Source organism: Nerophis ophidion, linkage group LG22 (assembly GCF_033978795.1).
Source record: "Nerophis ophidion isolate RoL-2023_Sa linkage group LG22, RoL_Noph_v1.0, whole genome shotgun sequence".
In the NCBI taxonomy this organism is placed as follows: Eukaryota; Metazoa; Chordata; class Actinopteri; order Syngnathiformes; family Syngnathidae; genus Nerophis; species Nerophis ophidion.
The window spans coordinates 14,166,737-14,190,483 of NC_084632.1; the positions used below are offsets into that span (position 1 = coordinate 14,166,737).

Below are 23,747 nucleotides of genomic sequence, written 5' to 3' on the forward strand. Positions count from 1 at the left end.
GTTTGTGTGTTCGCTCTATCAGCATCCAGCATCTTTGTGGCGATCTCCAGCAGGTCAGCCAACAATAGTGTCTGGTGTTGACGTGGGAGAGGCGGTCATGCAACTAAACAGTAAACATAACCACTTCACACAACTATGATGATAATAATGGTCTACATGAAACATGTTGAAGGTGTTTTATAAAATGCTTCTTCAGGACATGAAAACTACGCAACTATTTCCATTTGAAGCATCTTTTTGACAAAGGAACCTGTTATAAGATGCATTTTAGTCCATATTGGCATGGTGATAGAATGTTATAATGTATGTCCAGTTATTTTCTGTGATTTTCATTGAACAAAACTGTTTACTAGGGGTGTTCTGATCAGGGTTTTATGCTACCGATTCCGATCATCACATGTATTAACATTCTCGTTAACGTATTTAGGCTGACTGCTATTGACAGTATAACAATATCAACACCATTTATTAAACAATTCCTTATTCTCTTTTATTGCAAGAGTTTCAGTAATACAAATTCAATAGTACACAACAGCTAAAAAAAGCAAAAACTACTAACCTATTTACCACTAATTCTTAATTATTTGGTTGTTGCTTTTAAAGTCATCATCCGTCCAGGAAATTGTTCCTTTGGTTTGTAAAACAATAAACTCAAGAAAATATATATTTTTAGAAAATGTTTTTAGTCCAGGGTGTACCCCGCCTTCCACCCGAATGAAGCTGAGATAGGCTCCAGCATCCCCACAACCCCAAAAGGGACAAGGAGTAGAAAATGGATGGATGTTTTTATTTATGGCTCGATCCATAAATAAATGTCTATTTATGGCATCGATCCGCCCTCGCCTCAAGTGCTGTTGACACACCAACAGTTGGAAGATTGACCTCCAGGCTCATATTGTTTTGTTAATATCCGCTTACTTTCTGCGGCAAAACTTCACTAAGCACTTGGTGCTGTTTAAAGCTAGCTTAGCGGTTAGCGTAGCTATTAGCATGCCTGCGGTGTGTAACATGTTTAGCATTGTCCTCCAGTGATAATGTTACGTTAGAAACTACTGTAAGTTCATTTATCGTGGTGGAGATTTTTTTTTATTAGCGGGGGGAACGGGTCTACACTGTATGGAGATGCATAATTAGCTGCTAGGCACTTATAAACCGGGGAAATTGAAATACTTTTTCATGACAATTGACTGATCAGCACATCCCTAATGTTTACACTTTGACAAAATGAATCTATTGAGAATGAGAGCTTCAAGTACCTAAATTTACCCTGAATGACAAAGATATATGTATCTTTCTATATATATATATAGAGAGAGGGAGACATACATATATACATACAGTATATACATACACATGCATACACACACACACATATATATATTTACATATAGATATATATATATACACACATACATATGTATATATACACACACATACATATATATACACACATACATAAATGTATAAATACATATAGATACACACATACATATATACACATACATATTATATATGTATGTATAAATATATATGTATGCATATATGTATGTATGCATATATATGTATATATACACACATATACATACATGTGTGTGTATATATGTATGTATACATATATATATACACACACATCCATATATACATACATATATAAATATATACATATACACACACATATACATACACACACATACATATATACATACATATATATATATATACACACACATACGTATGTATATATACATACACACACGTATATATTATATATATATATATACATATAAATATATATATATGTGTGTATGTATGTGTAATACGTGTTTAGATGTATGTAAATATATACACATATATGTATATGTACACATATATACATACAAATATATATAAATATACATACAATTAAATATAATATATATGGGGTTTTTGTGTCCCCAGTATATGTCCTTTATTTTCCCAATTAGTTAATCTATTACCATGAATTGATTAACGTGGACCCCGACTTAAACAAGTTGAAAAACTTATTCGGGTGTTACCATTTAGTGGTCAATTGTACGGAATATGTACTGTACTGTGCAAACTACTAATAAAAGTATCAATCAATCAATCATTCAATTGGTTCCGTTTTTAGATTCTGATTTTCCAGATGGAAATGGCGGGGAAAATTAACATATCCATCACAGGCCTAATTGCACAGTAAATTTCCCACTCAAGTGACGCTATTAAGTGGGCACACAAACGGCTTCTTTAACCTGCCGAATGACCGGCAGCATATTTGTTGACACTAATTGGGGGAAGCTTTTGATGTCCGTCTGGTTTAGAGGCCGACCGGACGGAGCCGCAGTTTTTCACACCAGTACTCGACCTTTTCTGAAAGGCTGCGGAAGAAACAACTTCGTTGGTACAAGCGGAGGTGAGAATTTAAAAGTTTGGCTTAAGATGAAAAGTAGCATTCCTCTGTGTAAGCGCCACTGAACAGCATTTATAGAAGCGGTATCCAAAGTGCAGCCCGGAGACCATTTTCCAGCCCGCAGCTAGTTTTCTAACGGCCCCCGCCACATTCTAAAAATACTATTTCAAACCAAAAAAGTGCAATAAGAGTGTACAAGTGAAACATAACGAGAAAACGTTCCAACGTTGACTCGAATAACACAAAACTGCCATGCAGGTTGTTTTTTCTTTAAAACTGTCATTGCTCAAAAAATACTTCAGTAAAATCGTTATGAATCATATTTACCTATTATTCTCCTCTCCAAAGTTTTTCTCATAGTCATCATTGTCACCGACGTCCCACTGGGTGTGAGTTTTCCTTGCCTTTATGTGGGCTCTATTGGTGATGTCTTTGTGGTTCGTGCAGCCCTTTGAGACACTAGTGATTTAGGGCTATATAAATAATCATTGATTGATTGATTTTCATATTTTTTCATGACTGAAACCCTTTGCATTATGTTTAAAATATATATAGATATATGCACACACACACATTCTACCGCGTGTCCTTTTTGGGGTCACTGGAGCTGCATTCGGGCGGAAGGCTTGTACACCCTGGACAAGTCGCCCCCTCATCGCAGGGCCAACACAGATAGACAACATTCACACTCATATTCACACACTCTGGACCATTTAGTGTTGTGTGTGTGTGTGTGTGTATATATATATATATATATATATATATATATATATATATATATATATATATATATATATATATATATATATATATATATATATATATATATATATATATATATATATATATATATATATATACACACACGGCGTGGCGCAGTGGGAGAGTGGCCGTGCGCAACCCGAGGGTCACTGGTTCAAATCCCACCTAGAACCAACCTTGTCACGTCCGTTGTGTCCTGAGCAAGACACTTCACCCTTGCTCCTGATGGGTGCTGGGTAGCGCCTTGCATGGCAGCTCCCTCCATCAGTGTGTGAATGGGTAAATGTGGAAGTAGTGTCAAAGCGCTTTGAGTACCTTGAAGGTAGAAAAGCGCTATACAAGTACAACCCATTTATCATTTATACATATAAACATATACATATAAACATATACGTATATATATATATATATATATATATATATATATATACACATTGGAAAATGTCCAAATGGCTCCTGCATGATTTTTCAGTGTGCGGCCCGCAGTTTAAAAAGTTTGCACACCCTTGATTTAAAATATTTTAAATTGTTTCCTCTACTTACTGCGGTGGACAATCTCCAATGATGATGTAAATACATGCAGTTGATGTTTCTGAAACAGATAAACATTTTTTTTTTTAGACTTCCTTCCATGCTACCCACTAGTCAGTTAAAACAGTGTTTTTCAACCACTGTGCCGCGGCATGAGATACAGTCTGGTGTGATGTGGGAGATTATTTAGTTTCACCTATTTGGGTTACAAATATGTTTTGCAAACCAGTAATTTTAGTCTGCAAATGATGTGTTGTTGTTGAGTGTCTGTACTGTCTAGAACTCGGCAGAGTAACCGTGTAATACTCTTCCATATCAGTAGGTGGCAGCCGGTAGCAAATAGCTTTGTAGATGTCGGAAACAGCGGGAGGCAGCGTGAAGGTAAAAAGGTGTCTATTGCTTAAACCAAAAATAAGAAAAAGGTGAGTGCACCTGAGACAAGCCATTGAAGCTTAGGGAAGGCTATGCAGAACAACACTAAAACTGAACTGGCTACAAAGTAAAGAAAAACAGATCCCTGGACGACAGCAAAGACTTACTGTGGAGCAAAGACGGCGTCCACAATGTACATCCGAACATGACAATTAAGAAGGATTAAAAACAACAGAAAAATGTTCGACTGCTAAAACAAAGTAGATGTGGGAAATATCGCTCAAAGGAAGACATGAAACAGCTACAGATAAATTCCAAAAAAAGAGAAAAAGCCACCGAAATAGGAGCGCCAGACAAGAACTAAAACAGTACACACAGGAAAACAGCAAAAAAGTCCAAATAAATCAGGGTGACAGGTGGTGACAGTACACTTACTTTGAGTCAAGAGCTATATTGATGCATGCTTGGTTATGCTTTAAAGTCATAGCCAACAATTGCGACGACTTTTTAATGTTAACTGAGTTTTTTTTATTATGGATTTCTGCTGGTGGTGTGTCTCCGCATTTTTGGCTCAAAAAAGGTTGAAAAACTCTGTGTTAAAAAAAGCTAAAGAATAATCACCTCGTCAGTAGTTCAGTAGTTGACCAATGAGAGGCTCTTACCTATATCTGCTTAATTAAATCCAGGTGCTGAACTTTTGGAAGCCAGACAGCGTAATTGATGGTTAGCCATTTTCTTCACCTACCCAGAAAAATAAAAATAAAGGGGAAAAATCATTTTCCCTTTCATTCTAAATACTTATGGGGTCATATGTAAAAGAAAACTTACGACATTTCGCACTGAGCTGTTCATCTGCTGTTAGGCTGTCCTCTAGCGGCGAACAAACGCTATAACATTTTTGACATTTGTTGCTGCGATTACCTTGCTCTATATACACACATATATCAGTTATTGGACTTTCAAAGTCTTACATTTGTAGTAATAGTTTAAAAAAAAAAACGCTGAGTTGCCGACGAAACCGTAAAGTCGGCCCGTCCTCGAAGTGAAACAGCTGCTACAAAATACCCGGATGACACCGCTCATTTTAGAAAGGCAACTTCCGTTTGCTGACATCCCAGAATGCATTGCGTATTCCATTGCGCGCCATTTGGTCTTACATTAGTCTTTCCGATCAACATTGCGAGATTTACAATTGTATTTGAACGCCACTTCCACCCTGAATATCATCAGTTGATTTATTAAACAATGTACACTAACCAGACGTTTTCGAAACATTTTGCGCTGAGCATGTTTGCCGACGTTTGTAGATGGGCCAGGAAAACGTGCCATTCGGTCAGTGGAAGCTTTTTTTTTTTATGTTTAAGTACGTTGTTGTTCCAGATATACAATACTAGAACGCTCGATGGTCTCTTCAAATTGGGCATTTGAAACATCCATCCATTATCTACCGCTTATTCCCTTTCGGGGTCGCTGGCGCCTATCTCAGCTACAACCGGGCGGAAGGCAGGGTACACCCTGGACAAGTCGCCACCTCATCGCAGGGCCAACACAGATAGACAACATTCACACTCACATTCACACACTAGGGCCAATTTAGTGTTGCCAATCAACCTATCCCCAGGTGCATGTCTTTGGAAGTGGGAGGAAGCCGGAGTACCCCGAAGGAACCCACACATTCACGGGGAGAACATGCAAACTCCACACAGAAAGATCCCGAGCCTGGATTTGAACCCAGGACTGCAGGAACTTCGTATTGTGAGGCAGACGCACTAACCCCTCTGCCACCGTGAAGCCCGCATTTGAAACAATCTTCCATAAAATATGCTGTAATGTTTGCCTTTAAAGGCCAACTGAAATGAGATTTTCCTATTTAAACAGGGATAGCAGGTCCATTCTATGTGTCATACTTGATCATTTTGCGATATTGCCATATTTTTGCTGAAAGGATTTAGTAGAGAACATCGATGATAAAGTTTGCAACAAAGCCCTGCCTTTACCGGAAGTATGTGAGCGTGATGTCACGAGTTGCAGGGCTCCACACATATTCACAGTTTATAATGGGAGCTACCAGCAGTAAAAGCAATTTGGACCGAGAAAGCGATGATTTCCCCATTAATTTGAGCAAGGATGAAAGATTTGTGAATTAGGATATTGACAGTGAAGGACTAGAAGGGAAAAAAAAAAAAAAGCGACGGCTCCGGGCGGCGGCAGTGTGAGCGTTTCAGATGTAATTACACATTTACTAGGATAATGGGCTAAAAAATGGGCTTCACGGTAGGAGAGGGGTTAGTGCACCTGCCTCACAATACGACGGTCCTGAGTAGTTAGGGTTCAATCCCGGGCTTGGGATCTTTCTGTGTGGAGTTTTTATGTCCTCCCTGTGAATGTGTGGGTCCCCTCCGGCTTCCTCCCACTTCCAAAGACATGCACCTGGAGATAGGTTGATTGGCAACACTAAATCGGCCCTAGTCTGTGAACGTGAGTGTTGTCTATCTGTGTTGGTCCTGTAATGTGGCGGCGACTTCTGCCCAATTGTAGCTGAGATAGGCAACAGCACCCCCCGCGACCCCAAATGGAATAAGCAGTAGACAATGGATGGATGGAATACTAGGATAATTCTGGAAGATACCTTATCTGCTTATTATTTTAATAGTGTTTTAGTTAGATTGTAAAGACATACCTCGAGGTCGGATGGCTGCGGTGAACACGCAGTGTCTCAGAGAGAAGCCAAGCTCACAGCTGCCTTTTTTGGCAGCTGCCGCAGGACGGATAATCCACTGATGTCTCCGGTAAGATATAGATCACAATTTCCCCATCCAAAAACATGCTGGTTGACGTAGAGAAACATGTTCGCTTGACCGCTCTGCTTCACAACAAAGAAACACCGGCTATGTCTCAGTGCTAAAGACAGCTGCAACACACCGCTTTCCACCAACAGAATTGTTCTTTATAGTCTCTATTATTAAATGAACAAATTGCAAAAGATTCAGCAACACAGATGTCCAAAATACTGTGTAACTATGCGGTTAAAGCAGACGACTTTTAGCCGCGAGCGGTGCAGCGCTAATATTTCCTGATAGTCCGTGACGTCACGCGTACGCGTCATTCCGCAACGTTGTAACAAGACAACTCGCGGGAAATGTAAAATGGCAATTTAGTAAACTAAAAAGGCCGTATTGGCATGTGTTGCAATTTTAATATTCCATCATTGACATATAAACTATCAGACTGCGTGGTCGGTAGTAGTGGGTTTCAGTAGGCCTTTAAGTACAGCAATTTGTCATTTTCAATCTGGCAACCAGACTGATAGATGCCCATTTTCTTACATTGTCCATCGTAGCAGGCAGCGTCACCTTTTTATGGTATGAGCTTCCTGTTGGCTATGGTTTACATCAGGGGTCACCAACCTTTTTGAAACCAAGAGCTACTTCTTGGGTACTGATTAATGTGAAAGGCTACCAGTTTGATGCACACTTAAATTGCCAGAAATAGCCAATTTGCTCAATTTACCTTTAATAAATACACACACATTATATATATATATATATATATATATATATATATATATATATATATATATCAGGGGTGTGCAAATTAATGCGTTAATTATGAGTTAACTCATCAATCTATTAACGCCGACAATTATTTTATCGCACATTTGCGTATGTTGTTTACATGCTTTTATTTTGTTAACGCCTTTTCTTAACAAGATGGCATTGCCCGGCATTGAGGGGCTCTTGGTAAAGATGCAACATTTGGCAAAAATACCGGACAATTCTGCAAATTTCATGGCTGGCTTACAGCGTGGTCACTCCGGGATCACTTACGACCGCCCAGCGGGCAACTCATCTGGTCCTTACAGGCGACCTGGTGCCCGCGGGCACTGCGTTGGTGACCCCTGGTTTACATTATACATACACTAGAAATGGTTCAATACTTTCAACCTCATTTATCCATCAGTCTTACCCTGCTTATCTGAGGTCGGGTCGCGGGAGCAGCATAATAAGCAGGGAAGCCCGGACTTCCCTGTCCCCAGCCACTTCCGGAGGATCCCATGGCGTTGCCAGGCCAGCCGGGAGACAGTCTTCCCAACGTGTCCTGGGTCTTCCCCGTGGCCTCCTACCGGTCGGACGTGCCCGAAACACCTCCCTAGGGAGGCGTTTGGGTGGCATCCTGACCAGATGCCCGAACCACCTCATCTGGCCCCTCTCGATGTGGAGCAGCGGCTTTCCTTTGAGCTTCTCACCCTCTCTTAGGGAGAGCCCCGCCACCCAGCGGAGGAAACTCACTTCGTCCGCTTGTACCCGTGATCTTGTCCTTTCGGTCATAACCCAAAGCTCATGACCATAGGTGAGGATGGGAACGTAGATCGAGCAGTATACTGAGAGCTTTGCCTTCCGGCTCAGCTCATTCTTCACCACGGATCGATAAAGCGTCCACATTACAGAAGACGCCACACCGATCCGCCTGCCGATCTCACGATCCACTCTTCCCTCACTCTTGAACAAGACTCTGAGGTACTTGAACTCCTCCACATGGGGCAAGATCTCCTCCCCAACCCGGAGATGTCACTCCACCCTTTTTCAGGCGAAAACCATGGACTTGGACCTCATTTATAGGCAAGCCAAATATAGAGATCATGACAGATTTAAAAATCACCTGTGCGGTTTATTCAATGAGGCAATTAGATTCTCAGATGGGAAACAGTTTAACACTACAAGTTATGTTACACAGAGGTGCACTCATCCTTCAACTCGAACAAGATCATATCCCAATAAACACGAAAACTTTTTTCCATAGTAACACCAAACTCTTGAGTAGACTCAAATCCTCTTATCAAAATATGCTTTACACATTACATACAAGCAGGACTAAAGCAAACTAACTGATAAACGATAAAAACAAAAAGTGGATACAAGTGTATTTTACAAATGGTAAAATGGAAATCATACAAACTGTTTAATTTACACATGTATGTATCTGGGAAACAGAAAAAAAAAACACGACTAGCTCAGTTTTCACAGCAAATTTGGTTGCCAGATCCACTACATACATTTCACTCCTTTAGAAACACAAACTAAAGACGTGAAGGGGTGCTGTTGGATATCGTTCAAGACATTCACTTCTCACATGAGTTGAAAGGTCAAACGTGCCATTTTGGCACAAGGAGGTCGGGTCAAGTTTGAGGGTTCTAAATATAAGGGCTAAAATGCCCATTTACAGTTAAATAGCGACACTTTCTGGAATGTCCAAAAGCTCTGAAAACTGATGAAACAGAGTCCTTTCAAAAAGTAAAAGACTAAAGGATTTAGTCATCAAACGTGGTTTTCTTTCCCTGGGGCCTGCCTCCAAATCCGCCGCCTCCTCGTCCACCTACAAAGACAGTTGGTTTAGTAGTCAGCCAGGAGATCAGAGGTGAACTAACGGTTACTCTTGTTGATGAAGTCTAGTACTTATTTTGCTACAAATTTACCTCTGAAGCCACCACGTCCGCGACCACCTCCACGAGGACCTCCTCTCCCCCTGCCGCCGAAGCCGCCACCACCACGACCACCAAAACCGCCACCTCGGCCGCCAAAGCCACCTCCGCGACCTCCTCTGAAGCCGCCGCCACGTCCGAAACCTCCCCCACGGCCTCCACGGAATCCGCCGTCACCCTTGGGCCTGGCATAGTCGAGGGTCACTTTGCTTCCATCGATCTCGCCGTCTTCCATAGATTCCTTGGCTGCCTTGCAATCGTCCTCCGTGTCAAAGTCCACAAAGCCGAAGCTAAAGAGGAAAAAAAGGCAATTATAAAGAAACCATTAAATTTTGCCAACAACACTCACCTAAGCAACACATTTTTATATATATTCAATTTGGAACTGGCCTTTACTTGCAAAATGCAAAGGCCAATTCTAGTCACAATTTTTTATTATTATTATTTTTTTTTTTTAAATACTAATAAGCTCTTTAAATGGGTTCAAAATAACTGATCCACTGTAAAATCTTGAAATGGTTGCATTTTACACAATCTCAGTTGTATAAAAGGGATACAGTAGATACTAATTTAAATAAAAATGTTAAGCCAGCTAAAGGAACTAATTTACTGTGTGAAAGTCAGTATAAAAGAGTTGGCCAAAAACAAAAGCAATTACATTTTTAAATATACAAATCCCAATGACCCCACATACTTTTAGCCTCAATAAAAGCTGTGATGGTGATTGAAATAAGGGATGATACATTTTCTCGAAATGTTTATAAGTATCATAAAGCTGGGATATGGTTGAAGTTGTAGCGTTTTGTTTTAAGATTAACATTGTGATTTTTGTATATATATAAAATATATATAATTATATGAATATATATATCTCTCTCTGCCTGTCTCTAGTCACTGCAGGACAGGTGGTGATCAAGGAGAGCTCACACTTCAAACCTACCCTTTGGAAGACCCTGTGTCTCGGTCTGTGACAATTCTAGCACCCACAGCACCTTCGAAAGCTTCCCTGAGGGTTTCATCGGTAGTATCTTCTGTGAGACCCCTGACAAACAGTGTCTTTGTTGGACCTAGAAACAAAAGGGCAGTTAGTTTTTTGCGTGTTCATTACCAAGGCATTAAGTTAGGGGATGTGTCACTTTTATATCATTACAGAATTTCCAAAGATTCAGGTTTTCTTATCCTATAAGAACAAGACTGCAGTTTGAAGACCTACCAGAGTTTCCTCTGCCTCCTTCTCCCTTGTACTCCAGCCGGACTGAGCGGCCTTCAATCTCTGTGTTGTTTAAAGTGTCCATGGCTTCCTTGGCGTCTTCTATGCTATCAAACTCTAAGTAAGCATAGCTGAAAACAACAAACGGGGGATGAACATGCAGGTTCCAAACACCAAAAGTTTGCCGGGATTTACGGAGAGTAATTGTAGCACAGCAGACATGGCCGTATACCCTGACATAACAGAAGTGCGGCTGGTTTAAACTGTGCACAGGCTCTGCTTCTCGTGCGAATCCATGCATAATCATGGCAAGATTATGAAGAGCTCATGAGAAGGTGCTAAATGCAAGTTACCCTACATCAGAAATGGCACAATTTAGGCACTTGCTCACCCTTTAGGCTTGCCATCGTCTCTAAGTGGCATTTTAACGGTAACGGCCTTCTCAAACGTGGACTGCAGGATGTCCTCTGTGGCGTTGAAGGATAAATTATTCACCACTATTGTTTTAGCGGTTGCTGCTCCAGCTGCTGGAAGGAAGATATATGTAAAGTTTCACGTTTATATCACTTAGAATAGAAAACACACAAGGCATGGCACAAACTATTTACCTTGTGCCCTAGGAGCAGCTTTCTGGCTTTTCTCTCCTATGTAGTCTAGAATAATAGACCTCCCGTGCACGTCGGAACCCTGTGCCTCTTCTAGCGTCTTCTCTGCCTCAGCCTCAGTTTTGAACTCAAGGTAGGCAATGCTGTCAAAGAAAATGGAAAATTAATGCCTGCCTTTCTTTCCTTAATGAAGATATGTCTACCTTGGTCAGTCAAGATGCTAGAATTAATTTAAATCCAACATCCAAAATACTACTAAGCACCATTACAAAACATTTTTAATTGCAAAGTAATTACCCAAGCTAATCAACTACTCAAACTGCGCTTAACATCATGCTTAAAGGGGATCTGCAGTTTTTTGGGGGAATTTTGCTTATTGTTCACAATTATGGGACACGTTTTTTGGGGGGGGGATTTTACAGATAAAAATTACTTGGAGGTAGCAAATAGGATTCACCATTGTAGCATTCAAAGCCCTCCATCAACGTTTTATATACACACACTGACTGCAAGCTTATATATAATGTAGTAACAGACATTCGTAACAATATGTATAACATTTACCGCGTTTTGGTTTTAATAATTGCCTGGACTAATTCTTCAGCGCATTAATTTCCATTTCCATAGCAGCGAATATTTGACTTCCAGCAACAACCCCTTCCCGATACAAAAGCATGAGTATGTTTACTAATGATGGCAGATTTAGTAACAAACAACGAAAATAATTTTTTGGACAAATTATTAAAATCCTATAAGATCTAAAAGCCAGCACAAAGGAAGAGTGAGCGTAGCAGACAGAAGCTGAGAGTAAGGTAAAAGTGGATTGAAGCTACAAAGTGTAGAAATTTGAAGCCAAACCATTTGGACAATATATGGGAGTGCTTACCCATAATTAAACGAAAAAAACATCCCTGGCAAAATGGACTTAACAGACAACTCCGTAGAGTGAGTCACTGAGCATGATACATGCTCTACGTCATGAGTGTATAATGCTATGCTGACTTGCTAGCTGTGTACAAACAAACCAGGAAATGTGGGCTAAAACTTTAGAGATACTGTAATATGATTGTACATGTTTTTCAGTCAGTCCAGATTTGTCTCCTATTGCATTGTTGTGCATTACAAACAACGCGCTTTGTGCTGACGTAGAAGCTAGCTAATCTCTTGCCATAGTTAAGTTTCCAAAGCCAGTGTTAGACTTGAAAAAAAAAAGTTCCTCAGTGTTTGCTCTCACAATGTCGCTAGTTTGATTATACAGGTTACAGAACTTAAATGAAGCATTGTTGACATTTTTGAAAGCATTTTTAGAGTTATTTAGAGAGAGTTGAGTGCTTCCATTAGCTGCATTACTAATCACCAAGAACGAGCCATTTTTTTAAGTTAGAAGGCAAAAATAAAAACTTTTGTTCTGTCTCTTAAGGATCGAGAATAGGCAAAATTCCAGAAAAATAGGTAGAGTTCCCCTGGTTTATGTCACAGCGATTGAGGATAGAACTGGTGGACAATTAGACACACCAGCACCGAAGACATAGCGCTGTATGTTAATTTTCCTCCGAGCATTACACACATGAGTACTGATCAACTACATGCGTGTCAAGAAATGGAGGGTGGGAAATACACAAGTTAAATCATGCATTGTCTGCTTTTGGACAAAACTAATTCGACGACATGAGCATGTGTGCACCCTTTGGAGACAGCTTTGCCTATCACAAAAGGAGTTGCTTTGTCTTTGATATAGGTATTTTTTTACTCACAATTGAAATACCTTAATGTATGCACGCAAACAAAAAGGGGCAAAAAAAAATTCACCTGAGGTGCTGTCTTGCTATAGCCAGTAATAACTAGATGTCACTTGGCTGAGAGAAATCAGAGTGACAGTTTAAAATCTCAAGCAGAAAATTGGTAAAATATAACTTTTGCTTCAACCACTAATGGAAAAGGGGCCTTGGTTGTATAACTTTAATGTGAGTATTACAGTAAAGGACTGTACATTGTTGCAGCAGCGGATCCTGATAAAACAAATTAATAACAAGTGTTCAAATGTATTATTTTATTTTAGCATTTCACTGACTAAAAATGCATTAGAGCAAATTTAACTTTTGGTTACAACCAGCGACTTCGGCACAACTTTTTTTCATTGATGTCGTAGCGTCTCAGTGCTGGAGCCAAATTAGACAATCATTGAATAAATACTTAACTTTGTTTCGCACACAGCCGATGGGCGAATGAATAAGAGTGATCGAAAGGGGGTAGCCGGGCTTCAGTATGATTAGATGACCTGTCTGGGCTGAATCTCTTTAATTTGGGTCACAATAACCAGGACAAGAAATGTTCATACCGTGACATCCCTATTACACTGTGACGTTTTGGCAATAGCGTCACATTCAAAGTTTAAGTCAGAACATACAAGGATTGTTTTTTTTACCCTCTGTTGGAGCCGTTCTGGCCAGGAGGGATCCGGACATCAACTGCCTCTTCAAAGATCTCCTTCAATTCCTCAACCGTAACAGAGAAGGGAAGGTTTTTGACAAAAAGTGTTCGTGCTTCCCTCTCTGTGGACAAAGCAGTGTAAACAGAATGTCGTACATATCCTCAACCATGAAAAGCAAAGTCACCAAATACCTTTCTTTCCAGAAGCCGCGTTATCCTTGCTTCTTGCCCTGTCCAGCTTGATCTCCTGGCCCATAAACTTCTTGCCATTCAACTCCATTGCTTTCTGCACCTCCTCCTCAGATTCTAAGTCTACATAGCCAAATTTCCTAAAAGAACACCATGCAAAACATTGAAAAATGTTTGTTCCACACAGCCACTAAATCCCTAAAATACTAGCATTGATATTTTAACAAGTCATACCTGGAGCCGCCTAACCGGACATCAGCGATCTCGATATCGTTCTTGGAGAAAAATTTTCTTAGCGCCAATTTGATTTCATCAAAGTCCTTCTCAGGGTTCAGATTGCCAATATACAAACAGAAACCTGACAAAACAGGGAAGATACACTTTCAGTGACAACAGTATAAAGATGGGGTCAATGGTTGCTCAATGAATTAACGGTTTTACCTTCGCCATCTGACTTTGCTTTCTTGGCAGGTGGTGTGTCCTTACCCTCGGCCTTCCTTTTAGCAGGGGTAACTGGGGCTTCTGTCAAAGAAACACGCAAAATTCAGCCATTCCACTTTAAGAGAAGCATTAGGTGGGGAGAGTATCTTGGAGGAACAAACCACAATGTGAGCAAATATGCTTGACATGCTAACATGACTGAACCAAAAAAAAAAAAAAAGTGTTCCAAAGCAGCAGTGCACAATTTTTTAACCGCCATGAATTACCCTCTTCGTCATCTTCCTCGTCGTCATCCTCATCGTCGTCGTCCTCATCCTCATCGTCTTCCTCTTCCGACCCTTCCTCGGCTTTCACCATGCCCGCTTTCTTTGCCTTGGCGGCTTTTGGGGCAGGTGTGGTATCCATCTCCTCTTCAGACTCTGAAAGCCACAGAAGCCATTGAGTTAAAAAAGGTAGCCGTTGTTAAATGCAAACCTCAACATATACGCGCTGCATCAGATATATGCATGGTGACATCACTAATTGTCAGTATTAAGTCCCATGTGGTCATCACTTGCAATCTAGACTAAGAAAAAATCGTATGCTTACCATCTTCTTCGTCATCATCGTCGTCATCTTCATCATCATCATCATCCTGCTTAGCTGGCTTGGCCTTTGGCTTCGCTGCAGTTTTTTTAGGAGGTGGGGCCTCTTCTTCTGATTCGTCATCTGAAGGCTCCTTTGCAGCTTTGCCTTTCACTTGCTTAGCGGGTTTGGCTCCCTTCTTGGGGGGTGGGGCTTCCTCTTCAGACTCTTCATCTAGGAGGCAATATACCGAATCAGCAATTACCCCCAAATCCATGAAAACCACAAAATGCTGAATGGTTAATGTCACAGCGATTGAGGATAGAACTGATGGACAATTAAACACACCAGCACCGAAGACATAGCGCTGCTTGTTACTTTTCCTCCAAACATTTCACACATGAGTACTTATCAACCACAAGTGTGCCAAGAAACAGAGGGTGGGAAATAATGCATAAAAACAATAGATGACCTACCATCATCATCTTCGTCGTCGTCATCGGACTCTTCGGCAGGTGCAGCTTTAGCAGCAGCTTTCTTCGGGGGTGGTGCTTCCTCTTCTGTGGGAATGACAAATCGACATTAGTATAAAAGTAACAATGGGCAATATGCCTAAAGCCTATCACGATATCCTGTATATTGCTGGATCCTGCGATAACGATATATTTGGTATGGAAATGTCAACTATTTCCAAACGGGTTACAGGGGCTACTTTTTTGGGCGCTGGCGTATGCGGTAGCATATTGTGTCATTACCAGTTGTATTATTGTCAAATTTATTCATCTACTTGCTAATTTACTGTTAATAAATACCTGGTTACATTTACATGTTTGTATCTACACTTATGTTACATTGTAATAGACTTTTTTTTCTGTTTGGATACTTTATATCAGTTTGGAATCATCCCACAAATGTAGGTGTTGATCCAATACCAAGTAGATACAGGTCATACCAATGGGGATACTTTTTTTCATCACAATTATAAATCAAAAACAGAATGGCAGTGCAATGATATCAATTTATAAAAAAAATGTGTTATTAAATCATTTGGTTTTTGCCCTAAATGTCCTGTTTCCAGCGACCTAACTTTTAGAATTTGTAAACAAAATGACAGATTCTTTTGATAAAAATCATTGATCAACTATAGCAATTGTTCTAGGGACACATTTAAGTTCAACTACAATGCTAATATAGTTATTCTTGTTTTATGAACCAGTATCCTTTGCAGGGGGCATTTCATTTAGGTATTTTATCAGTTACAAATTTCTGAGGAAAATAGCCCTGTTGTGCAAAATACCAGAGTCTGCTGGTTTATGAAGGTTAAAATGTCAAAGCAAGTATCTTCTTAAGTGTTAAAAGTGGCATGAGTGTCTCTATACAACAAGAACACGCTAGTGTTTTTTAGGAATTTGTTGCAAAACCTCACTGGTTTTTACTAAACCCGGGAAACGGTATGTGTCATTGACAGGCTTGATTTTTGCTACCGGACCACCAGTTGAATAGCGCTGTAGTGTCGATTATATACCAATACTACAATTGGTATCGCTACATTTGATGTTTGTATCTATTTGTCCACCTTTATTTACTTCCAAGAGCTCCAACTTGCAGTTAGCATATCCTACAGGGGGACTATTAAACCAAATTGTTTGGGGGGCTACATTTCCATTTTGTATACTCCAGAGAACTGGCGTTTTCTGTAATATACATGTCTATTTTTTCAGGGTTACAAAATTCTGAAAAAACAGCTTTGTCTTTGCAAGAGAGGCATTCTGCAGTTTGAAGGACATACTACAAAGCATAGCTCGTCAAAGGTCATCTTTAGGACAGCGGTCTAGTGTCTTAAAAATTGAATACAAAAAAAGTTCTCTACCAAAGTAAGTTGTATTTTGGTTTCCAAGCCGCCCGTTGAATAGCCCTGTCCAACAGCACATTCACCTGATCCTTGTAGGACACGGTTAAGTATGTTTAATCCACATGCATTATTACAATTTAACGATAGTATTAAAGGATTCATCCGTGGTAGGTATCGCGCAACTCTATTTAAATGTTCAAATACAACCTGTATTGTCATGGATCTACTTTGGTTTCTACATTATTTTACTACTCTGTAATTAATGGCACACAAAAAACTTAAATCTTAAAAGGCCAGGGGCGACTTACAATGTAAAATTACACTAGGGTACCTACCATAATTTATATTCTGGATTTGTGCATGGCATGTAATTTGAAAAAATAATCTAGCCTGTTGATTGCTTACCTGACTCATCTTCATCCTCACTTTCAGCTTTCTTGACGGCTTTGCCATTTTTAACAGCTTTGGTGGCCTTCGCTGGTGTCGCTTTCTTTACCGCTTTTGGGGGAGGAGCCTGGCAAAATTCAAAAGAGTGGAAAGTGAGTACAGTAGAAATAGTAAAACAATAAATAGAAATAAATATTAGGGTACCTCTTCCTCCTCGCCGCTCTCCTCTTCACTCAATTCCTCGTCTTTCGGAGGCGGGGGAGCTTTTTTCTTCTGGTTTACTTGTTTATTTGCTGCCTAGAAGTGGAATGATGTAAAACAAAATAAATAAAAGTAACTCAATCAGTGTTGGCACCAGGAATTTACAAAATGAAGTCCGTTTTAAAATGATAAATGTATGCATCATGTAAAATCTCACATTATACAGTGTATTGGAAAAAGGTTACCATAAATGTTAATTCATAAAAAAAAATACAACTATTTATGCATATGTAAATGTATTCGGTTATAAACATTTATTCACTTTCTTCTTCCCTTCATGGATATAAACTTAATCGCTGCTGGTACATTTTTCTATATTTGTATTTAAGTTGTGTGTTTATTTCAGTATAAAACATTTTTTTTGCTTCGGTCATGAAATGATAATGGTGTGCCAGGGAATACATACATTTATTTAATGTTTAAATCTCTAGAGTCTGCATCAACTTCAATTCTAAGTCTTTTGTTTCTGCCCTTTTTGTCAAAGAAAACTTTGTTTTTATGGCAAACATACAAAATATACAAAAAATATTTTTTCAAAGTGGAATATTTGATGTGAAGTAATCAGAGAATTAGTTAAGTCAATAATTCATATTAACATTGATTTTGATTGAATATTATGTTTTGAGCAATGACAGTTTTAACAGCTTTGTTTTATCAGTCAAAATTGCAACTTTTTCTTAATTACATTTCACGTTTTTCCATTTTGTTAATTTTTTACAGTATTTGTAGAATGTGGCGTGGGCTTTTAGTTCATTTACTGCGTAATTTTCAATGATAATGTCAATGAGGGATTTTTAATCACTGCTGTGCTGGAATTATAACCAATATTGATACTGTTGATAATATTTTTTGTTTCACTACGTTTGGTTTGTTCTGTGTGGTGTTTGTGTCTCCTCTCAATTGTTCTGTTTATTGCAGTTCTGAGTGTTGCTGGGTCAGGTTTGGTTTTGGAATTGGGTTGCATTGTTATGGTATTGCTGTGTATTGGTTTGTTAGATTGATGATGAAAAATAATAAAGAGATAAAAAAAGAAAAAAAGAAGAGAGAATCGATTCTGAATCGCACAACGTGGGAATCGCAATTAGTTTTGTCCCACACCCCTAGTATCCAGTATTCATTCTAGGCTAAGGCAAAATACCGAGAAATATATCTGATATCGCGATATGGCCTAAAAATATTGCGGTATTAAAGAGGCAATTTCGCCCAGCCCTACCTGTAAGCATTGATATTCCACCTTTGTTATGCTTATTTTATTAGTATTTTTAGAATGTGTTGTGGGCTTTTAAAATATTAACTGCGTAATTTCAATGCGTTAAAAAAACGACAAAAAGTGTGTTAACGCTAACAGTGAGGGCGGTGTAGCTCGGTTGGTAGAGAGAGCAGCCGTGCCAGCAACCTGAGTGTTGCAGGTTCGATCTCCGCTTCCGCCATCCCAGTCACCGCCGTTGTGTCCTTGGACATGACACTTTACCCACCTGCTTCCAGTGCCACCCACACTGGTTTAAATGTAAAAATTAGATATTGGGTTTCGCTATGTAAAGTGCTTTTAGTAGAAGTGTGGGAAAAAAATTTGAATACGTTGTGCAATTCAGAATAGATTCTTTTTTTTTTTTATCGATTTTTTGAATCAATCCAACAAACCAATACACAGCAATACCACAACAATGCAATAGAATTCCAAAAGCCAAACCTGACACAGCAACACTCAGAACTGCAATAAACAGAGCAATTGAGGAGACACAAACACGACACAGAACAAACCAAAAGTAGTGAAACAAAAATGATTATTATCAACAACAGTATCAATTAGTTATAATTTCAGCAGGGCAGTGATTAAAGATCCCTCATTTACATCATCATTAGACATTTATAAAAATTAAAGAATAGTGTCACAGTGGCTTACACTTGCATCGCATCTCATAAGCTTGACATAAGACTGTGTCCAATATTGTCACAAAGATAAAATAAGTCATTTTTGGTTCGTTTATTAGTTAAAACAAATCTACATTATTGCAATCAGTTGATAAAACATTGTTCTTTACAATTATAAAAGCTTTTTTTTTTTTAAAACTACTACTCTGCTAGCCTGTCAGCAGAATGGAGTAGATCCTGCTGAAATCCTATGTATTGAATGAACACCGAATCGCGTTTAATCGGGGGGAAAAAAAAAAATCGATATATTATCGAATCGTGACCCCAAGAATCGATATAGAATCGCATCGTGGGACACCAAAAGATTCGCAGTCCTAGCTTTGAGTCACTAGAGCAGTGGTTCTTCACCTGGGTTCGGCGGAGGTCAAAACACACCCGACTCATCGTGTAAATGCAAACTTCACCCTATCGGGGTATTACAGCTACGACAACAGCTGACTGCATTTGCAGGTGTGTAATTTGTTGTTTGAACGGTGTGATGTTCATGCACGGTTCATTTTGTGCACCAGTAAAAAAAAAAAAAAAAAATACATGGTAACACTATTTAGTATGGGGAACCTATTCACCATTAATCGGTTGCGTAATAACACTCAAAGTAGTAACATATCGACTCTTACTAGGCATTATAAAGTACTTATTATAACCCTAACCAAATAACTCAAAATGAAGTCTTTATTACTTTGAATATGTTCCCCTAGTGTTCAAATAACTAACTTAGAATATGTTACCCATACTAAAGTGTTCCCAAAAACATAAATTTGTCTTAAATTTAAAAAGCATTTTATTTTTCACTAAAGATAGGTTCGGTGAATGAGCATATGAAACTGGTGGGTTTCGGTACTTCGAACAAGGTTAAGAACCACTACACTAGAGCAAAAGCGCTATATAAATATAATTCACTTAACATTGACTATTTGCCAAACAAAGGAACTCATTCTGGCAACAAGAAAAATAGGTTGAAGTTACAAAAATTCACTGTATGTAACTTTTAATATTCAGTAGTTACGGATTAAGTGAGCAGACCACGTTGTGGGCAGCCAGGTGCGCACCTCGTGTGTCACCATGGGGGGGGGGCACAACCCCCACGTGGATATCAACTAGTTAGCACAATGGCTAACGTAGCAATGTGCAAATATATTGATGGAAGTGTTTACAAAAAAAAAAAAAAGAATGCAGGGAAATCCACTTTTAATAATCAAAATTGGTTGTAAATAGGTCGGTGGCGGCAACTGCGCAATAACATTTAGAATTACAAAAATGTCACCAGGTAAGCCCTCGTGTTTTAAAATACTTTCATCGGCCATCTTGCGTGATTTTCTTTATTTTTTTTTTCTAAAATGCAATACTTTTAACACGAAATAGTGTGCGTCACGTCCGCGTCAGATCAGAGCGATCAAGCGGAGAAGACGCACGAATGCCATTTTGAGCTCGCTAGCTCCAAACCGAGCTAGCAGGCCGCGCTAACCAAGCCTGGCCGAGGGGGAACAAACATGGCCGCTCTTTTTAAAAGCAAGAAACGCCTATTTCACCGTCATTACACACCACGCTTGTCCCCGACTTAGCTCCCTTTCAAAAACACACGTTTTGTCCGACACGGTCGTTATTATTTCACGCTCAAACACTTAGGTTATAGAAATCCCCTTCTTAAAAGACAATTACACCGTCAAGGCCGCGTGCGTAGAGACGGACACGAGCTTAGCAAATATTGGAACAAAGACATAAAAATACAATAAAAATACTTCAAAATTGAAACGACTTACCTTGGCTAATTTGACCATGATTGCTGGCGTGTGTTCGGACGAGACAAAAGGGGAGTAGAGGCTGAGAAAGAGTCGTGTAGGTGGCTAGCGGATGCACGTGTGTGGGCCTTCACCGTGGTGCATTGGATAGGAAAGACTGAGCGGGGTCCGCGCTCCTTACCCTCTTGCGAAGCGCGTTCACGCGGAAACCCCCCACGTGATTTGGCGGTCCAATCAGAAAGGAGGATGTTTAAATCGCGCCCGCGCCTCGGCCTGCTGAACGTTTTTAAAAGGTTATTGGTTCATTCAGGGCTTTTTTAGGGTCCGCCAAAGGACCCTATTGAAACTGTAAGGTTTTATTCTTTATTATTAGGGTCCGCCAGGCCCATTGCAAAAGGTCTCCCAAAAAACTATTGAAACTGTAAGGTTTTATTATTATTATTATTATTATTATTCTTTATTACGCACCTATGCGCTGTAATTTGAACCCCTTAACATAACCTTTTGATTACTGCTCCGGTTTTGATTTTACTCACCTTCAAAGAACCCCTGCGCAAAGTTTCCTAAAAAAAATGTCATTTTTGCCGCCATGAGCTGTAATTTGACCCCCTTAAAATGCTTCAAAGTACAAGTTAAAGCTCTACTATGCAAAGCGAAAGCCATTTATCAACAACATCCAGAAACGCCGATCTGTGATTTCACCCTCTTAACATGCTTCAAAACTCACCAAATTTTACACATATCAGGACTGGCGAAAATTGCCATCTAATAAAAAACCAAACCCCAAAAGTCAAAATTGCGCTCTAGCGCCCCCTAGGAAAAAACCCAGACAAAACTGCTTGTAACTTCTGTAAGGAATGTCATAGAGACATGAAACAAAAAACTCTAAGTAGGTCTGACTTAGACCAGGGCTTGGGCCGCGGGGGCAGCAGCCAAAGGCGGACCTGACCAACGCTGCTTGCATCTTTAATTTTTTTTTAACCTTCCTTTCTTTTACCATCTCTTATGTCAGTGGTTGTCAAGCTCTTTTCTGTGTGAACATTTTTTTTTAAATCAAGTTCCCCCTAATCCATGGGTGTCAAACTCTGGCCCGCGGGCCAAATTTGGCCCGACGTGTAATTTCATTTGGCCCTTGAGGCAATAATAAATTAACATTAGAGTGGCGGTGCCTCTGTATCACTGCATTCAACGCTAATTCTCATACTTGCAAACCCTCCTGATTTTTCCAGGTGAATCCCGAATTTCAGTGCCCCCCCTGAAAATCTCCCGGGGCAACCATTCTCCCGAATTTCCACCCGGACAACAATATTGGGGGCGGGCCTTAAAGGTACTGCTTTTAGCATCCTCTACAACCTGTCGTCACATCCGCTTTTCCTCCATACTCACAGCTTGCCGGCCCAGTCACGTAATATATGCGGCTTCTACACACACACAAGTGAATGCAAGGCATACTTGGTCAACAGCCATACAGGTCACACTGAGGGTGGCCGTATAAACAACTTTAAGACTGTTACAAATATGCGCCACACGTTGAACTCACACCAAACAAGAATGACAAACACATTTCGGGAGAACATACGCACCATAACACAACATCAATACAACAGAACAAATACCCAGAAGCCCTTGCAGCACTAACTTTTCCGGGACGCTACAATATACACCACCGATACCAACACCATAATGTAAATAATTCAATTTATATACTATGATGATTAACTTGTGTGATGACTGTATTATGTTGATAGTATATATTTGTACCATGAATTGATTAACGTGGACCCCGACTTAAAAAAGTTGAAAAACTTATTCGGGTGTTACCATTTAGTGGTCAATTGTACGGAATATGTACTGTACTGTGCAATCTACTAATAAAAGTATCAATCAATCAATCAAACAAACAAAACTCAATTTTGCATGTCACTATAAAGTTATATAAGCCTTGCTTGTTCAATATTCAATGCAAAACTTTTTTGGGTCCCCATTAAAAGGTTAAGTTGTTCAACGTGGGCCTGCAGCTTTGTTCAGTTTAGAATTTTGGCCCACTCTGTATTTGAGTTGGACACCCCTGCCCTAATCCAATGGTTCTTAAAGGCCTACTGAAACCCACTACTACCCACCACGCAGTCTGATAGTTTATATATCAATGATGAAATATTAACATTGCAACACATGTCAATACGGCCTTTTTAGTTTACTAAATTGCAATTTTAAATTTCCAGGGAGTTTCATCTTGAAAACGTCGTGTAATGATGACGTGTACGCAGGATTACGCACACACACAGCTAAATGTCGTCTGCTTTAACTGCATAATTATACAGTTTTTTGGACATCTGTGTTGTTGAATCTTTTGCAATTTTTATTCAATTAATATTGGAGAAGTCACAGTAGAAAGATGGAGTTGGGAAGCTTTAGCCTTTAGCCACACAAACACACGGTGATTCCTTGTTTAAAATTCCTGGAGGTGAAACTTTACTATGGATCAGAGCGCGGTCAAGAGAACATGGATCCCGAACCATGTCAACCAGCAGGTTTCTGTGAGAAAATTGTGGTTGAAAAGTCAGTTCTTATCGGATAAAAGCT

General features: G+C 39.6%; 1 protein-coding gene, 1 long non-coding RNA gene and 3 other non-coding genes across 7 annotated transcripts in view; all 5 read right to left on the bottom strand.

Annotated features, from left to right (window-relative positions):
• LOC133540581 (uncharacterized) overlaps positions 1–5,187 on the bottom strand; it is a 43,349-nt gene extending 38,162 nt beyond the window's left edge. For both annotated transcript variants that reach the window (XR_009803670.1, XR_009803669.1), the window contains exons 1-3: positions 4,904–5,187; positions 4,738–4,816; positions 3,716–3,764 (exon numbers count right to left, since the gene is read on the bottom strand). This is a non-coding gene — a long non-coding RNA (uncharacterized LOC133540581). The remainder of the gene's footprint in view (positions 1–3,715; positions 3,765–4,737; positions 4,817–4,903) is intronic.
• Positions 5,188–8,722: 3,535 nt separating this feature from the next.
• Positions 8,723–21,350, bottom strand: ncl (nucleolin). Of its 2 annotated transcripts, none has more exons than XM_061883310.1 (16): positions 21,186–21,350; positions 17,437–17,529; positions 17,251–17,359; positions 15,470–15,553; positions 15,018–15,227; positions 14,696–14,848; positions 14,430–14,510; positions 14,223–14,346; positions 13,992–14,128; positions 13,795–13,921; positions 11,373–11,512; positions 11,156–11,288; positions 10,768–10,895; positions 10,495–10,621; positions 9,549–9,844; positions 8,723–9,448 (listed from the first exon to the last, which is right to left on the bottom strand). In XM_061883310.1, exons 1-16 carry the CDS (start codon positions 21,201–21,203, stop codon positions 9,384–9,386), a joined length of 2,025 nt encoding a protein of 674 aa, XP_061739294.1. In that variant the 5' UTR covers positions 21,204–21,350; the 3' UTR covers positions 8,723–9,383. The 2 variants fall into 2 exon arrangements, with proteins under 2 accessions (XP_061739294.1, XP_061739293.1); XM_061883309.1 differs by having other exon boundaries at positions 11,156–11,291.
• Positions 12,838–12,976, bottom strand: LOC133540980 (small nucleolar RNA SNORA57). The gene has a single exon (XR_009803773.1). It is a non-coding gene; the product is annotated as a small nucleolar RNA SNORA57 (small nucleolar RNA).
• LOC133540979 (small nucleolar RNA SNORD82) lies at positions 14,919–14,989 on the bottom strand. Its single transcript, XR_009803771.1, has one exon. It is a non-coding gene; the product is annotated as a small nucleolar RNA SNORD82 (small nucleolar RNA).
• Positions 15,295–15,433, bottom strand: LOC133540981 (small nucleolar RNA SNORA57). The gene has a single exon (XR_009803774.1). It is a non-coding gene; the product is annotated as a small nucleolar RNA SNORA57 (small nucleolar RNA).
• Positions 21,351–23,747: the final 2,397 nt, after the last annotated feature.